Source organism: Rhopalosiphum maidis, chromosome 2, assembly GCF_003676215.2.
Source record: "Rhopalosiphum maidis isolate BTI-1 chromosome 2, ASM367621v3, whole genome shotgun sequence".
In the NCBI taxonomy this organism is placed as follows: Eukaryota; Metazoa; Arthropoda; class Insecta; order Hemiptera; family Aphididae; genus Rhopalosiphum; species Rhopalosiphum maidis.
In genome coordinates this window covers 55633125-55649414 of record NC_040878.1, presented here as the reverse complement: position 1 = coordinate 55649414, position 16290 = coordinate 55633125, and the positions used below count along the sequence as shown (strand labels likewise).

At 28.6% G+C, this 16290-nt stretch overlaps 1 protein-coding gene across 1 annotated transcript; it reads right to left on the bottom strand.

The window, feature by feature from the left end:
- Positions 1-967: 967 nt before the first annotated feature.
- LOC113554304 (muscle-specific homeobox protein tinman-like) lies at positions 968-7070 on the bottom strand. Its single transcript, XM_026958085.1, is given in 3 exon segments — positions 968-1280; positions 1980-2098; positions 6398-7070. Coding segments are annotated over 3 exon segments (1089 nt in total). The 3' UTR covers positions 968-983.
- Positions 7071-16290: the final 9220 nt, after the last annotated feature.

The following is a 16290-nucleotide window of genomic DNA, read 5'->3' as shown; positions in this document are numbered from 1 at the left end:
ACATTATTTTTTACAATCTGTACATAATGGCACAATAAGTAGATGTGGTATAGGAATACATTTGTACAATTAATTAAAAACAAAAACAAGTAGTACAATTACTTATTCATATCATACAAATCGTTTGAAGAAATCTATCACCTATTAGCATGACCATTTCGGAAATAGTATATTTTTATTGATTTAAATTTGAGTAATTTATGTAATGGTTAATATCATATTTTAGGTAGGTAATGTTGTGTATCTATTCTTAACACAGCTTATTATGACAACACTAATAACATTGATAAATAATAAATATTAAGTATAAACATATTGTTGATACTGAAAAAAGGTATAATAGAACTAGCAATTGACTATTGAGTAATCTTGTTAAGGTTAACCTAACCTTGTAGAGCCTACAAAATATAAATGTTTTAATACTGACTTTAGTAAAATTAATTTTAAATAATCACTTATTAATAAACAATATTAAATAAAAAAAATTATTTTATTTTTATAATACATTTTACAAAGTAAATTTTTACTATACCTACAGCTACTATAAGTTATATTTTTTTATAGTATCTACCTATAGTAATTAGTAAACATTATAAAATTAAACATTCAATTAATTCTAGACTAAACATAATAAATTGTTTACAAATTAAAAAACAAACAAAATTACATTTTATGTGCATACTGGATCTTTGGTATAAATTATATAATACATAGTATATACATTTGATTTATACATTAATACATTATTATTATTTTTTAAATCAAATAGACTAGCATAAAAAACATTTTAAAAAGTGAATATTAATTTTAAAAATTTGAATAGGATAATAATTAATCTTATATATATACAGATCGCTTAATTCTATCAAATTCATAGTAATAGTGATACCACTAACAATATTATACATAAAAATTGTTTACTTATAAAATACCTATTTATTCATTGCATATTTTATATTGACAGATTGATGGTAAAAATGTTATTAAATGTTAAAATATTTGTTGGTATGATTGAAGTTATGATTATTGTTTGTTATCATACTTGTTAACTCTGTATAACAATGTTTTATTACTGGAAATTGTCTTCTGGGAGGCTTTTTATTGTTATCCAATGTTGTACAGTCTGATGTTATTAGCTTTTTGCTTTTATATCGCCGATTTTGAAACCATATTTTTACTTGAGTTGGAGTCAACCTTAATCGTAATGCCATTGCTTCTCGCTCTGTAGCTGATAAGTAACGCTGTTGATTAAACCGGTGTTCCAATTCTGATATTACATCCTAAAGAGATAATTAAACAAAAATATTATATGTTAATTGTACAAAAATGTAATTAAAATTGATATTTTAGTTACTCATGAAATATTTAAGAACATTTGCCATCATTCATATTTTAAATCCTTATGAATAAAATTGTAGACTATTTAAAAAAATTTAAATTATGATTAACAGTTGCTAAAATTGGGTTTAAAATTTAAAGTATTTTATATTTTTAAAAATTCCTATTCTCTTAGTACTTCTCCCACTCACTAAAAACATTTCCATTCTAACACTAGCTAACCCAAATTTCCTAACATAAAATCTCTTTTATATTTATCTACTGGATAGTCCTCCTCGTCGCTTAAAGTGTAGTTGTTTATGCAACCGTCTTAAACAATTATTAAAGAAAAAAAAAAGAATTCAAGTGAAAGTAGTGTCACCAGAAGCCCTGCTTCATTTAAGCTGTCAAGTAATCTTTTATACTTATTGTTTATTGTATTTTTTTGTTTACAGATTGTAAATACCAAAATTAAAAATAAACTACATTTTTTAATAGATTTTTCTCTTATTTTTCAGTTCACTCATGGTATATATTTTAAGGGTGCTAATTTCAAACTGGGGATATTGATTACTTCTAAACCTCCCCAATTATGTCTTTGTACCTTTTACCTATGCATTTAATAATATAAAAACATGTAGGTATGTAATTTGTAATTATACCTGAGAAAATAGTACTCGAGGTTTTCGTTTGGCTCTTTGTCTTTGGTTTGTTGATGATTTACTCATAGATTTTTTTTGGTCACATCTGCTTACTATTGGCTTATCATTCAAAGTTGATTCTATAACATACATAAAAAAAAATATTAGATTAAATACCTTTCAATTAATTTCAGTTTTATTATTCTTCAAGATAGGTAGTTTAAAGTACTTATAAATTGAATAAATAAATTTCAGAAAATTAAATTAATATGACAAAGAAAACACCAATCAATAGAACCAAACCTCATTAATGCTAAAATAAATAATATTAAAAATGTTTATCTACTTAAGGGGCCGCTACACCAGCATTTGTTTTCTTTGTCTATCTCTCATATATAATATAGGAATAAAGGTACTCCGTATTTCCACGATTACTACTCTCTGGTTCAGTTTAGGGCAAAAGCACCTATTATATATTTTATAAAAAAGAGTATTTCCTATGCATTGACCGGATAGATTTTTAACATTTATATTTTTTATTAATATAAGTATGTTTTAATTTAAAATAATTTCGATTATTTTAAACTATAAATAATTGATTCAAAATTGTAAATATTAAAAATCTATCCGGCCAATGCACAGGAAATACTTTTCTTTATAAAATATATTATAGGTGCTTTTGCTCTAATCTGAACCAGAGAGTCGTAATCGTGGAAATACGGAGTATCTTTATTCGTATATTATATGTGGGAGATAGACAGAGAAAACAAATGCTGGTGTAGCGGCTCCTTAAGACTTAATCCACGACGACCTATTATTTTATTCATATTTAATTTATTTATTCATGCTAGAATGCTAGATACCATATACGTATTTGATTTGCAACTAGTTGTTTGTCAATGCCCAAAAGAATAATTCTAAATAGGTATGTCCAAACGATAATGCGTAGATTACGGTTTATGTTTAAAATTAAACACGCATGGTACCTCAAATAAGTGACTTTTCAACTTATCCAGTAGGTATTAATAATTGAAAAATAAAGCTAACACTAAAAATTAAGTTAATTCTATGGCTACACTAAAAAGCAAAAAAATAACAATCCTTAAGCTTAAGACATGTAATTTTACCATTTATTTAAGTTAAACAATTTAAATGTGCATTCATAATTTATAAAAAGAGTACAAATTTGTCCGTGATATTAGGTATAAGTAATCAAATCATCAAAGCATATTTTAAGATTGTAATATTATTTTTATATGAATTATGAATGTACAGTATTACCACAGAATATAACATTACGAAGTATAGGGTAACTAGGATTAAGTTTTCTACTAAGCCAGAATTAGGTTAGGTCAACTGACCCGTATAGTTTCGTTTATGCCCCTAATCTACTTGAAAATGTTCGTTTATTTTTATCAAATATTTATTTAACTTTGATTGTTATTAAAATAGTATACAGTAAACACCTTAAGATGTGATATTTATGCAAGTAGATGTAAATAGAGTCGTATAAACGATATCAATTTACATAGTATATGCTCATCTCACTTTTTATCTCATAATTTATTATATGAAATTCTGATTTTTGGAATTATTTTTAATTGAAATGTAGTCGGCTACATAGGTAGTTAAAGACCATAATAATTTTGAAATGTTTTGATTTTTATGCCATTTAATGAATGTTCTTTGTAGTTACAAACTTTTCTTTTTCAAACAAGATCCATTCTATTTATATTATGATGTTTGTGAACATCAAGTATTTGGATTGAAATTTTAAAGACAGCGAAACGAGTAGTTTTTGGGTTATTTAATTTGATGTTTTTATTAGAACAATAGTTCATGATTATAGATCTAAAAGATATATGGATTTAAAAATAATAATATCAATATTATTAATTAAAATATGTCTGTATTAAAATTGTGTACCTTTAAAATTTGTCTAATAATAATAACTAATAAATACCTATTAGAGACTAGACTAAAAATAAATTAATAGCCACTAGCTGTATTTTACGTAAAACAATTATTAAGTGATATTATCCTTATTCTTGTATCCTTAATGGATGAAGTTTCAATAAATAGTTTAATAATAACTAAGAAAATAATAATCCGAGGTTCGATTTTGATTTTAATGTTAGGTACATCTAAGTTTTCAAAAATGCATCATCCGCTTAACAATTTACTGCAAAAAGAAAAGATTCTCATTTGAATAAAATAAAATTGTTTCACTAAAAGATACCGCATTCTTTATTTAGATAAGCATAAAAAATTCAATCATTTAAAAATGTCAAAATCAAAATTTGAAAAAAAAATACACAATCAAAGGATAAAAGAAGCCAGGAGTGCGTGCATTCCTGGTAAATCAAACTGTAACTGTAATAAGCTTATACTTTTATTTAGTTATAATTAAAATTATAACATCATAAGACTCTTATTTATTATTTTATGTTCAATTAATGTTTCATAAAAATTGATTTATCTTAAGAGCTGCAACGTTAAGATTGGATTTTCTTGGTTTTTATGTATTTATACTTATAAATTATAATATGTATATATTTTACACTTTTTAACTTTCGACCCATATTATTATCGACAATTTTTGCTGTAAATTAATTTATTACTATTAACGTTTGGTATTAGAAACCTGTAGAATTTTTAATAACAATACTATTCTTAGATTTCATTTAGTTATTAAGCTTAGAATTTATAGATGTATACAATGAATTAATAATTAGTTAGGTACTATGATTAATGTTTTTATTTTTTAAAAGTGTAAATGTCTTTAGGCAAATAAAAAATTTTGTCTGATAGTCACTGACTGCTGAGTAGTATTAAATTTACACGAGTTTATACAAAATGTAGCATCTATACACAATACACGGTATACTGTATAGCTAGAATGGATGATGTTCCTATTACCTTCTATCTATACAAGTATTATGTGCAATTATTATTCCTATGTGCCTATATTTGTAACTACATATTATAATAATCGTGCTCTCAATAGTTAAGACATAATAAGTAGAAAAGGTCTCATTTATGTACTGAAATTCTTAAAAGGGCCTTATTCGTAATCTTATTTTTAAATAGGTACAGTAGTACTTCTACCATTTTTAGTTCAAGTCTTAAGTTTTTAAAAATTATTAAAAAACATGCGTTAATATGTATAAAATCTTTAAATATGCATAAATATGCAGCATACATTTTTGAAATTGCGTTGTATGTTATATGTATTTTGAGACGAGTTTGTGTCAAATCACATTTTCAATACATAGCTTATTCCTATGAATTATGTAAATGCACGAAGTTCTGAGCCCTGATTAGAATTTGTATAAATATAAATAGGCGTTGTAGGTAATAGCCATTACAACCTATATTATGGTACATATAGTAGGTTTACATTGTACGTAGGTACTTACTGCAGTATAATGATGCTATAGAAATAATATTACCAAATTTTCTGTTTGAATTTTTTTTGGTTTGTATAATATTATAAAACTTGATTTATGGTAGGTAGAAGTATTTAATACAAGAAACTTGTTTAGGAAACAAATATGAATATTGAATACATAAATGTTTACAATTACATTAATGACATACGATAGATAAAGGTAATTTATTTTAGACGTATTTTCATGAATCACAATGCATCCCTGCAGACTGTAGCAGCAGGTTTAGGTTAATACCTAGTTAATTAAGAACTGTACGTACGAGTTAACTACCTACCCGAGAGTATTTTATTTCATTATCTAAATTCTAAATTTTAGTATAGTTTTACTGTACTCGTATACGTGTAGCGTAATAAATAATTAAAAAGATGAATGGAAAAATAAGGTGTTCTGGTGTTCATTAAAATTTTACAAGAAATTGTTTTTATCATATAGATAAAATTATTTTAGGATTTAGGTATTACACATTTTAACAAAACATTATAACAGCTAATCCTAATCATTATTTTCGAAAATTCACAGTATACACGTATATAATACGGATAAAGGTGTTAAATGTCGCCTCCTTATAAGTTTTAAAAATATCAGCTAACACCTTTAACCACGCTCATTGCTTATACCTTTTCAATTATATTATCGTGATGTACATATTATAGACAGTATTATGACATAATATACTACGTATACCGTGGTCCGGGGGCGACCACTACCCTTAATTTTAGAAGCCGCTAATTTATGAAGCTGATTCTAAGCTAAGCCACATTGTTAAGAGATGTTTATAAAATAGTAATATTATTCTAAGCTTGACGTCAAGAGTCCCTCGTGCGGCTCGCGTACCTCGTCCTGGTCACTCCTGATACATATGCCATATAGTACATTATACTCATTTATAGGAACGTATAAACGCTTATTTTTAATCGCGGAGGAATATAATACACATAGGTACGTGAGTGTTGACGTTTATATAATATGTTGGCGATGCGCACTTACTGAAGAATTGGTCTGCTGCCGCAGCGGTGGCGGCTGTGCTGCATGTGGTTTGATCGGTAGCACCGCGACCGGGCTGAAACTGTAACAGGCCATGTTCGGCGGACCGGAAGCCGTCGCCGTCGCAGAAACCTACCTGCAGTTCCGGGGCCAACTGTACGGGCGGTGGATGCATCGTCAGTGGCGTCAGTTGCGGCAGTCCGCCGACGTCCGACGCCGTCCAGTACCATTGCGACCCGTCGACCACCCCGCCGGCGCCGGACGACGAATATTCCTGTGGCGACGACGACGACCAATTGTTGTCGCCGTATGCGTCGTATGGACCGCCGTAACCGCCGCAATAACCGGTGGCGACTGTCGTGTCGTGGTAATAAGACGGCTCCGCAAAGTACTCGCCGCCGTCCTTGTGGTGCACGTGATGGTGTTGCGGGTACGCGGCGGCGGCCGGTTCGCACTCGGAGGGATTGCTGCCGCAGTGATAGTCGGCCACGGTGCAGGCGGCGGTCGCGGCGTACCGATGCTGTGGCAGGTATTCGTCGGCGAACTGGTCCATGGTGGCGGTGCAACCGGCGATAAGTGCAGCGTTCGTCGTGTGCATAGCTATCTGCTGCAGTTCGTCCCCGTGGCGACGTGTCTCCTCGATCACTGTTGCTGGCTACGGCGCGCGGCTCGTCATCTCAGCGAGCGGACGATGCACCGCAGCCTCCGCCCCCGCACCAGGGCCCAGCCGGGGCGCACCCGCGGGGGTCCCCGCCCAAGCCCGCCGAATCTCAGCCAATCCCAGAGCCGCGCGGAGCACATGGCCCGTTTATACTCGCGCTGCAGTCGTCTCAAAAAATAATATCTGTAAATTATATATATACACACTTATTATTATTATTATTATTATCATCATCATCATCGTCACCGTCATCGTAATATATATATATATATGCGTAAATCGGTTGATGTTATATATCGTGTAGGTACCTATACACTACACGTTGTGTCGTCGTCGAACTTGATGTAGGTACTAGAGGTCTGCACGGGCCGATAATTTTCAGCCGGGTCCGGCCCGGTAATTTTTTAAGTAAGCTTGGCCCGGATAGATCAATTTTTTATGGTTTTTTTTTTTTTTTTTTTTTTTTTTTTTAATGTATTCATAAACAATAACTATAATTTACTTATAAGTTATAACAACATATTTGTTATAAAAACATTTAATATAATTGATATATAAAAATGTAATCCCGGTCCGGGCTTAGCCCGGTCCATGCAGGTCTTTAGTAGGTACGCGCGCGCAGACGTCCGAGTGAGGACGGTCCATAAGGATGATATGCATCAGAACATCATTCACTTACTATTGTTAGGCATCTACGATATTGTTATAATTACACGTGATTTAGATAAAACGTTGACCGTACCGATGTGTTATTATGGTATGAGTGGGACGTGTGTGGTGATAGTATAATATTAAGGTGTATGTCTCTCGTGTGAGTAACGTAAAACGTTTTTTAAAAATAATTTTTAGAAAAATCTGCGTCCTGCGGTATAGGGTAAAGAGACAAGAGTAATGAGTAAAGGTGCGGTGATTGTGGAATCTCTTTTATAGATGTACTTTTTGTTTTTTTCAAATAATTGTTTGGATGTAAATCAGTGTGAACTGTGAAGAGTATGACGTGATCAGATATATGTGTAATGAGATATTTGTTATTTTTCTTAGAGTAATATATTGGAATAATCATTTTTTTAGATTGGAAATGTTGGTATTTCCCTATATAGTTAGAGGCTAGCACTATATTTTATTATGCCATTAAAAATATATTGTTATTACTTAATTAGCTAACAATGGTAGTGTACTCGTATAACAAAAACAGAATAACCATTGATATTTTGACATAGGTAGATTATATTGTATAAATGTTTTTAAACTGGATATAATATATTTATTTTTATCCAAATTTTTTTTTCTGGCCGTTACAGACTTACAGTTGCCATATCAACTGAATAATGAAAGTAAAAAATATATACCTTTACTTATTATTCATATAACATTGATAAAACAAATATAAATATGTATATAATTCAATATATTTCCCTTCAATAGAGAAAATATACTGGATTTTTTTTGCTTTTTTTGAAGGTTAATTTACTGTAGGACAGTAATGGTAGTATATTGTACTAAGCACCCAGGTATTCCACAATACTAATAATAAGTCTTCAAATATCTGATTGCACCACTCTACCAGTGGCTATAAATATTTCATATTATATTAACTGATAATATGAAAACATGTATGACCCGTAATTGGTAATTGTTTTCTGTATAATTATTATTATGTTCTTATAATTGATAATAGGAGCGGAGAAGATCCGCCGTAATATAATATATATATGTAACAAGACTAATTTCGTCGAAACTCGAAATGTCAACACACTGCAAAAAACTCTACACACTTCCTAATGACTACCTTGAAAACGGCTAACCAATTATCATCTAAGCAATTGTTATTTAAATAAATTTCCAAAAATAGTTAGCTAGCCACCTACTTAGATACAAACATGCTCAAAGTTTTGTTATCCTGTAGGTGTTTGTATAATATTTTTTACCACTCTTTCATACCAATTTTTAAAGTATCAATTATTATGTTATATTAATATATTTTATGTACTATTTGCCAGCGGCGGATTAAGCGATTAATTGCCGCCTACAAGCAGGAAATTCGCAGCCGTATCAAATTATAATAAAATATTATAAATGTATTTTATTTTTTATTTTTCGAGTGCGCCAAATTTGCCACTCCAATCACCTGATTGTTTTGCCTGTATGGTAACCCGATGCTGCTATTTGCTGTATTAATCATAAACGGGTTGGCGAAGGGATAAATGAAGCCGAGATAATCCATCCAGTGGCGTATTTTGTGGGGGTGTCCTACGGTGTCTGGACACCCTCAAACCAAAAAAAAAATTTAATGCTTAATGTCGATAAATTTTGATGGGAATTTGGCAAACAATAATATGTGATTCGTTTTTCTGACTAATTTAATATTATATAAAGTCATAAACTAATTTTAAATTAGTTCATAATGAATCACATATTATTATTTGCCAAATTCCCTTCAAAATTTATCGATATTAAATATTGAATTTTTTGTTTTATATAAAGAAATAAACTAATTAGGAAAGAAAATAAATTTAGTTTTAAATAATGTACTTATTTTCCTATTATATTTTTAATTATTTATAAAACTGTTATTCTTATAGCATCAATGGTATCGAATTTAACAAACAAAATACATTGTAATAATTATGTTTACAGTAGGTATTTTATACCTGTATGATTTAAATTACATAAAAATTACTACTTTTAATTAAATAAATAAAAATGTTTTATTACAATATTTGATGAGTATATTATGAGCTTAGTGGTAGTAGATGTAAAACAGAAATATTGCAATCAACTAACAAATAAGTATATACCTATATTATCTGGACACCCCCAAAAAAACATTCAAAATACGCCACTGAATCCATTAACCTGTGACGAATAGTAATAAGAAGCTTTTTTAGTTACGCATATCCCATTGTAAACAGAAATAAAGGAATATGTGATTATGATTTTAACATTATTAATAGCGGGTAAGTTATCCTAAAATAACTGGTTCAATCTATTTAGGCTAAATCTTTCTTGAGTCGTCAAGATAGGTCGATTATTTTTTGATTCCATAAGACACAACCACACAAATTTTGCCTTTTATACATAATAGCAGTGACGGCTATTCTATAGTTGAGGTGTAGCGCCTGCTACACCTTTAATGGCTTTAATTAGAGGTGGGTGGGGTGGGTCGTCTAAGTAATTTTTTGTGAGCGAATAATACAATAATACTATTGAATATTTTAAAAGTATAATAGTAACTATTATTTGTTTTAACATCTTGAATTAACTATACAAGGATGTTATAAGGATGAATATTATTGAGGGTGGTTATTTTTTATGTTTCGCTACACATATATTTAGCCGCCACTGCATAATGCCATAATAGTATTGTATTCTAATACAGATATACTCTAATTACTGGGATTTCAATAGTAATATGTATGCGAAATATTGTGCCAATGCGGTTTGGCATAATGCACGTCATTTAGATATTACCTGACTAATAATATGTGTATTAGCTGAGCATATATAAATATATTATAATCTGTCTATCGTTTCTGTTGAAATATTTTCAATCGTTTTTTTAATAAAATTGGTCGAGTATTGTTTTTAGTACATAAATCCAAGCCCGAATGCAAGTGGGGTTCAAACCCCCCAGAAATTTTTAAAGTAGAAACAAAAAATAACTATAAACTTTATAATATATTTTTAATTCATGTGTTATAAATATTTTTAATTCCCCCCCCCCCCCCCGAAAAATTGATCCTGAATACGGTCGTTGTATAAATCCCAACCACACACATTGATTTTTATTTATTACCTATATGAGTATATGACTATATAATATATAATAGTAGTAACTTAATTATAGAATAATTTTATCATTATCAGCTTAAACGACAAAACATTATACAATAGGTACAGAAAATTATACTCAATCATAATAACTGCTTTGTTATTTGTAATCAATAGCAATAACTTTATGTCTTTCTACTCACACAAGTCACACACATAATATATATTAAATGTATAAATAAAATATTATACCGAAATAAAATTCATGTGTTAGCCACTCTATAAACACCTATAAGGGTTGAACTATAAACATACACATCCTTACCGAATCTCAAGGAATCTATTGATATAATTTATAGAAAATGATTTTGTAATTTTCAAGTCAATAGCGAAAAATAGAGTAAAAATATATTATTCAATAGATCGATATTGTTATGATAATATTTTTAAAATACTGAAATATGCCTTACTAAATTTTCATTTGAAAAATGTAGCATATATAGTAGGTATACCCTAAGCGAACATCAGACTGGTCAGTTCACTCAGTTCCGATCCAGTGGCCTCTGGGTGTATATATACTGACGTGGTGATGTATACTTGTATATAGTTGTATGATATCTATACAAGGGGTAAGTAAGTGTAAAATGTGTGTCAGGTTATAAAATAACAAATCAAACAATGTGATGTAATTGAAAAAAAAAATCTATTGAAATAAAATTTGTTTTTGTACATTCTTTGAAATATAATACGATATTATTCTTTATTATAGACAACTGAAAAAACACAGATGACTCTAGCGGCGAGGTGTGACTATCACGGTCGGCGTTGTACATTACGCGTATATTATATTATGATATGATATCAAACCGTGCCGTGTACAAATTGTGTATTATGAACGATTTCATTCGCGGCCGAGAGAGTATTGTAACTTCCACGGCGTTATGACTTATGTCTCGTATGCGTCTCCGCGTAGACGACGCCGAGTCCGCCACCACCTTTTTGTTTATTTTAAATATCGTGTTCATCGGTGAATTTCGGCTTGTCTCGGGGTCTGGAATTTGTATTGGAAATAATATAATACATAAGGTGTCCGCAACGGAACGGATTGTCAACGCCGGGCACAGTATCTAAAACAGATGGCCGTTCGGCGGTAAATAATATATTCTGGCGCCTATACGCTATAATAATATTGTACGCGTACATGATATACTATACGCACGCGGTCGTGGTCGTGGTGGTGGTCGTCGTCGTCGTCGTCGGCACGGCGGCTGCTGCGGCGGCGGGGTTATCTGCGCCCGACCATCGGCCCCTACGAACTTGCACGTTATTAATTTTTCAAAGTTTATAAATACAAAACGCCACATGGATCCGGGTATAATAGAAGCTTAATAATAACCGTTATTGTAATCTTTAGGAAAAAAATAAAAATAACGATCGTCATAAAGATACCGATGTTATGAATGATCGACTATTATTATCGAATAACCGATTTATAAAACACGTATAATATATTATATTTTTGTGTAAGTATAATATTTACGCACGCGTATGTTAAATAAACATCGTTTCACGTTCCGACGAGTTAAATTTATAACACCGAACGCGAGTCATCTGCCGGTGTCCGTTGTTATTCTATACGCTTACATTAACGCGCGTACAATGTATATAATATTATAATAATGTAATGAAATTAATTTTTTTCAATTTAAAAACATAAAACGATTCAATCAGTTTTGTCGTAACGGATTTACTTTTTTCGTTAATTATTATTATTTTTTTTTTTTAATGTATTGTGTTTTATGATTTGTCAAATAATTGTAATCTTAGAAAGTTATTGAATTTAAAATTTAATATCTCGAAAACTACTCGTACAATTTTTTATTTATGTAGAATTTATGAAAATGTTCAGAAAATTTATTATAATTAAGTTTAGTAAATTAATGACTAATAAGTAATTAGTAAGTAATATCTTTAAAAAAACTAATTTTTTTTCGCATTTTATGTTTATTCAGTACAACCTCGCGAATTAGTAACCACTGATTAGGCCCACTGTTAATTGGACCTCTTAAACGTTGGGATTACTGCTCAGAAGTTATTATGTGTATATGTCCGGCAATTTTGATGAAATTCATAAAACAACTTAAATATTTTACCGAAGTAAAAAAAAAAAAAACTTATAATAAAAATTTACACTAAAATAGTATTATCTGAACACATAAAATGCCAGGTGAATTATCAATTGAAGTCCATGTGTTGACTTCGATAGTTTAAAATTATATAAAATACAGGTATTTCGTACAATGTCTTACAAATCATTTCTGATAATCAAAAATATATTATTTTTTTTTAAATAAGAACATTTTGCAGTTATCAACATTTTTCGATATAAATAAATTTATAGAAATAAAAATTATTATTATTTTAATTATTTTATAGGAACAATAAATTGATTTTTAGTGAAATTACGGAACAAAAACTTAAGACGATGCAAACTGTAATAATTCTTCCTCAATAATATTATGATTCAGAAGCAAAATCATTTGAGGGTGAGATATTATATTTAAAGAATCAGAAAAATCCGAAATAAGACGATAAATATTTCAATACATACGGCAAATGATGAAAAAAAATCAATAGTTTTAAATTTCTATCAATAGAACATACCTAATAAAAATTAGTTTTGTAAAATTTGTGTACCTTATTGTGCTATGAAACAATTATATAAATGTGACTACTATATAGTTAGCTGCATTTATCAATATAATATACATTTATATTAATTATATCATGTATTCATTTACTCAGTACATGATAAACGCTCATATTCGTAATTAAAAATTATAAAGACAACACTTAGATCATCATTAAGTCAATAATAAGAAGAACCTCTGCTACTAATAAGCATTGAACACAATACAATTATACATGTTTATGAAATAATATATCTTGTTACACAAAATCTTCATTATAATTGGAAAACAATTTATACTTTAACTATTATAGTATATATTATTATAAATCGTCAATTGTGAACTTTATTTATTAATATATTTATTGTTATCAATTTAAATAGTAAATTGAATTTAAAATTTATTTAAAGCTTAGCATTAAAATCATTCACATGTAGTATGTAGATATAAAATACAATCCTATTATTGGAAATTAATTTTTATAAAGATGGGTTTTCATATTTTAACAGAGGACCTTTTTATTTATCCAGCTAACCAAAAAAAAATGTAGCCAGGCTGCCACTGTGTATATTAAGAATTTATCCAAAGTATAACTACTATCTACATAAAGACTTTAGTGCTCAACTTAGGGATAAACACAGGGGAACGGAGTAACCTAACTAATTTTTTAGGAATTTTTATGTACCCCTACTATATTATTTTATGGGACGCTTAATAATTTTGCTTTTTTATCAAAATGCGCAAAATATCATCATAATTTGTTTTATGGGTTATTTAAAAACCGTGCATCTATATTAATAAATAGTTAAAAATCGAAGTTTTTATATTTATTTACTTTTATTATTATTTTTAGTTAGTTATTACTTCTAATTATAATATAACAGATACAGTATTTAGTAATTACCTATGTATTATATTAACTTATTTTTTTTCTAATTTATTGTTTATAAATATTTCTTATATGATTTATAGAGGTTTATTAAGAGGTGTGAGGCATAGCCCCACGACTCAATAACGTTAAATAAGTAACGGGGATACTCTTTTTTTAAAAGTAAACCTAGAGTACCCCTACTTTAATTTTTTCAAGCCTAGCACGGAGCACTGCATAAAGTTTAATAATTCAAACTTATTCTAATTTCGATTTTGAAGTATTATCATTTTGATTACGATTATAATAACTGATTAATAATTTGAGGATTACTTGAAAAAAAATCACATTACCATTATACTTATTCTTTAAATAGTATACATATTAAATTATTTTTAAAATTATGATCTTACAATAAACTTTAAAATTTAAAACATTAGATTTACAATAAACGCATTAATATACAGGATAAAAGAAGGCGAGCATACTTGTGGTGATTTTATTTTGTTTAATAAGATATGCAGTGATTAACCAAGGATTCTCACTCTTTTATTCTTCTTCAAAAATGTTGTTTTTAAAAATCCAATTTTCGGAATTTTTAAATATACTTATGACAATATTTTTAAATTCATGAGATTGTTTCTACTAGATACTTAAGAAGTGTCCTGTGGAGATTTAAACTTCTGTTTTTCAAATGATATTCTCATTTTTCTATTACAAATTATTTAACGAATCATTTTTCTGAAAATTTTAAAATATCCAAATAAAAAATTGATTGAGTAGGTTTTGAGTACTCTAATTTTGTTTATTAAGGATAATAGGTCATGACAATGGGTTTGAAAAATTTGGGGATTGATGATAATTTGAAAGTCGTAATAATTTATTTTAATCTAATAATATTTATGATTTATAAAAATAACCAGAATTTAATAAATATCAGACTTAATATTGCATTTTTTTATATTTTTGTAAAAATATTTTTAAAGACTACTATTTTTAATTTAAACATTACGATAATTATTAAAAACTACTCGTTTTAATTTTGAATTATAATTAAAATAACATTTAGATTCATAAAAATTTTCAAAAGAATTATTTTTTTAATAATTTACAGTAAATGGGGAGGGAAGCTTCTTATTTGAAAAACAGAAATTTGTATCACCACAGTACATTCCTTAAATAGTATGTATAAAAATTCTTAATAATTTGAATATTATATTAGGGTCTAATTATATTTAAAAATTCTAATAACTCAAATTAAAATAAATTTATTTTTAAATGAAAAAATGTGGTGGGGGGGGGTGAGTAATAAGTATGTTTTGTTAATCACACAGTATTTCAATGTAAGTATATTAATATTCAATAATAGAGATTCAGTTTTTAATTCATGTTTCTATTGGCTGCTATTATGGCTTTTTAATATATTATGGCCTATGAATATGGTTTATAAATTATAAAAATAGTTTATACAAATTATTTCATACTATTTTTGATTCTTAATTGCTTAGTATATTTTGTTTTTAGATTACGAGTAGAGCTGAAAGCCGGAACCAGTTTCTACTCTTGTTGAATTTTTATCCAGATTTAGACGGAAACTTATAGCTATCTATTATTAGGCTGGCCATGTATAATACTATATGCGTTATTTTAGAATAAATTATATTATATTAGTTTTCACAGTTTTTTGTCACGTTTTATTTTTTATTTTACGAATAATACCGTATGGATTATTTACGCATTGAAATATCAAATAAATTATGACATTAAATGTGTGTAAAAGCAAAATAAAAATATAATATATATTGATACATTGAAAGTAGGTAACAGCGAATTGGTGATAATGATAAATATCGTTCCTGAATTTTTGTTATAAAGACATATTATTCATTTATACACAACAGGTTTA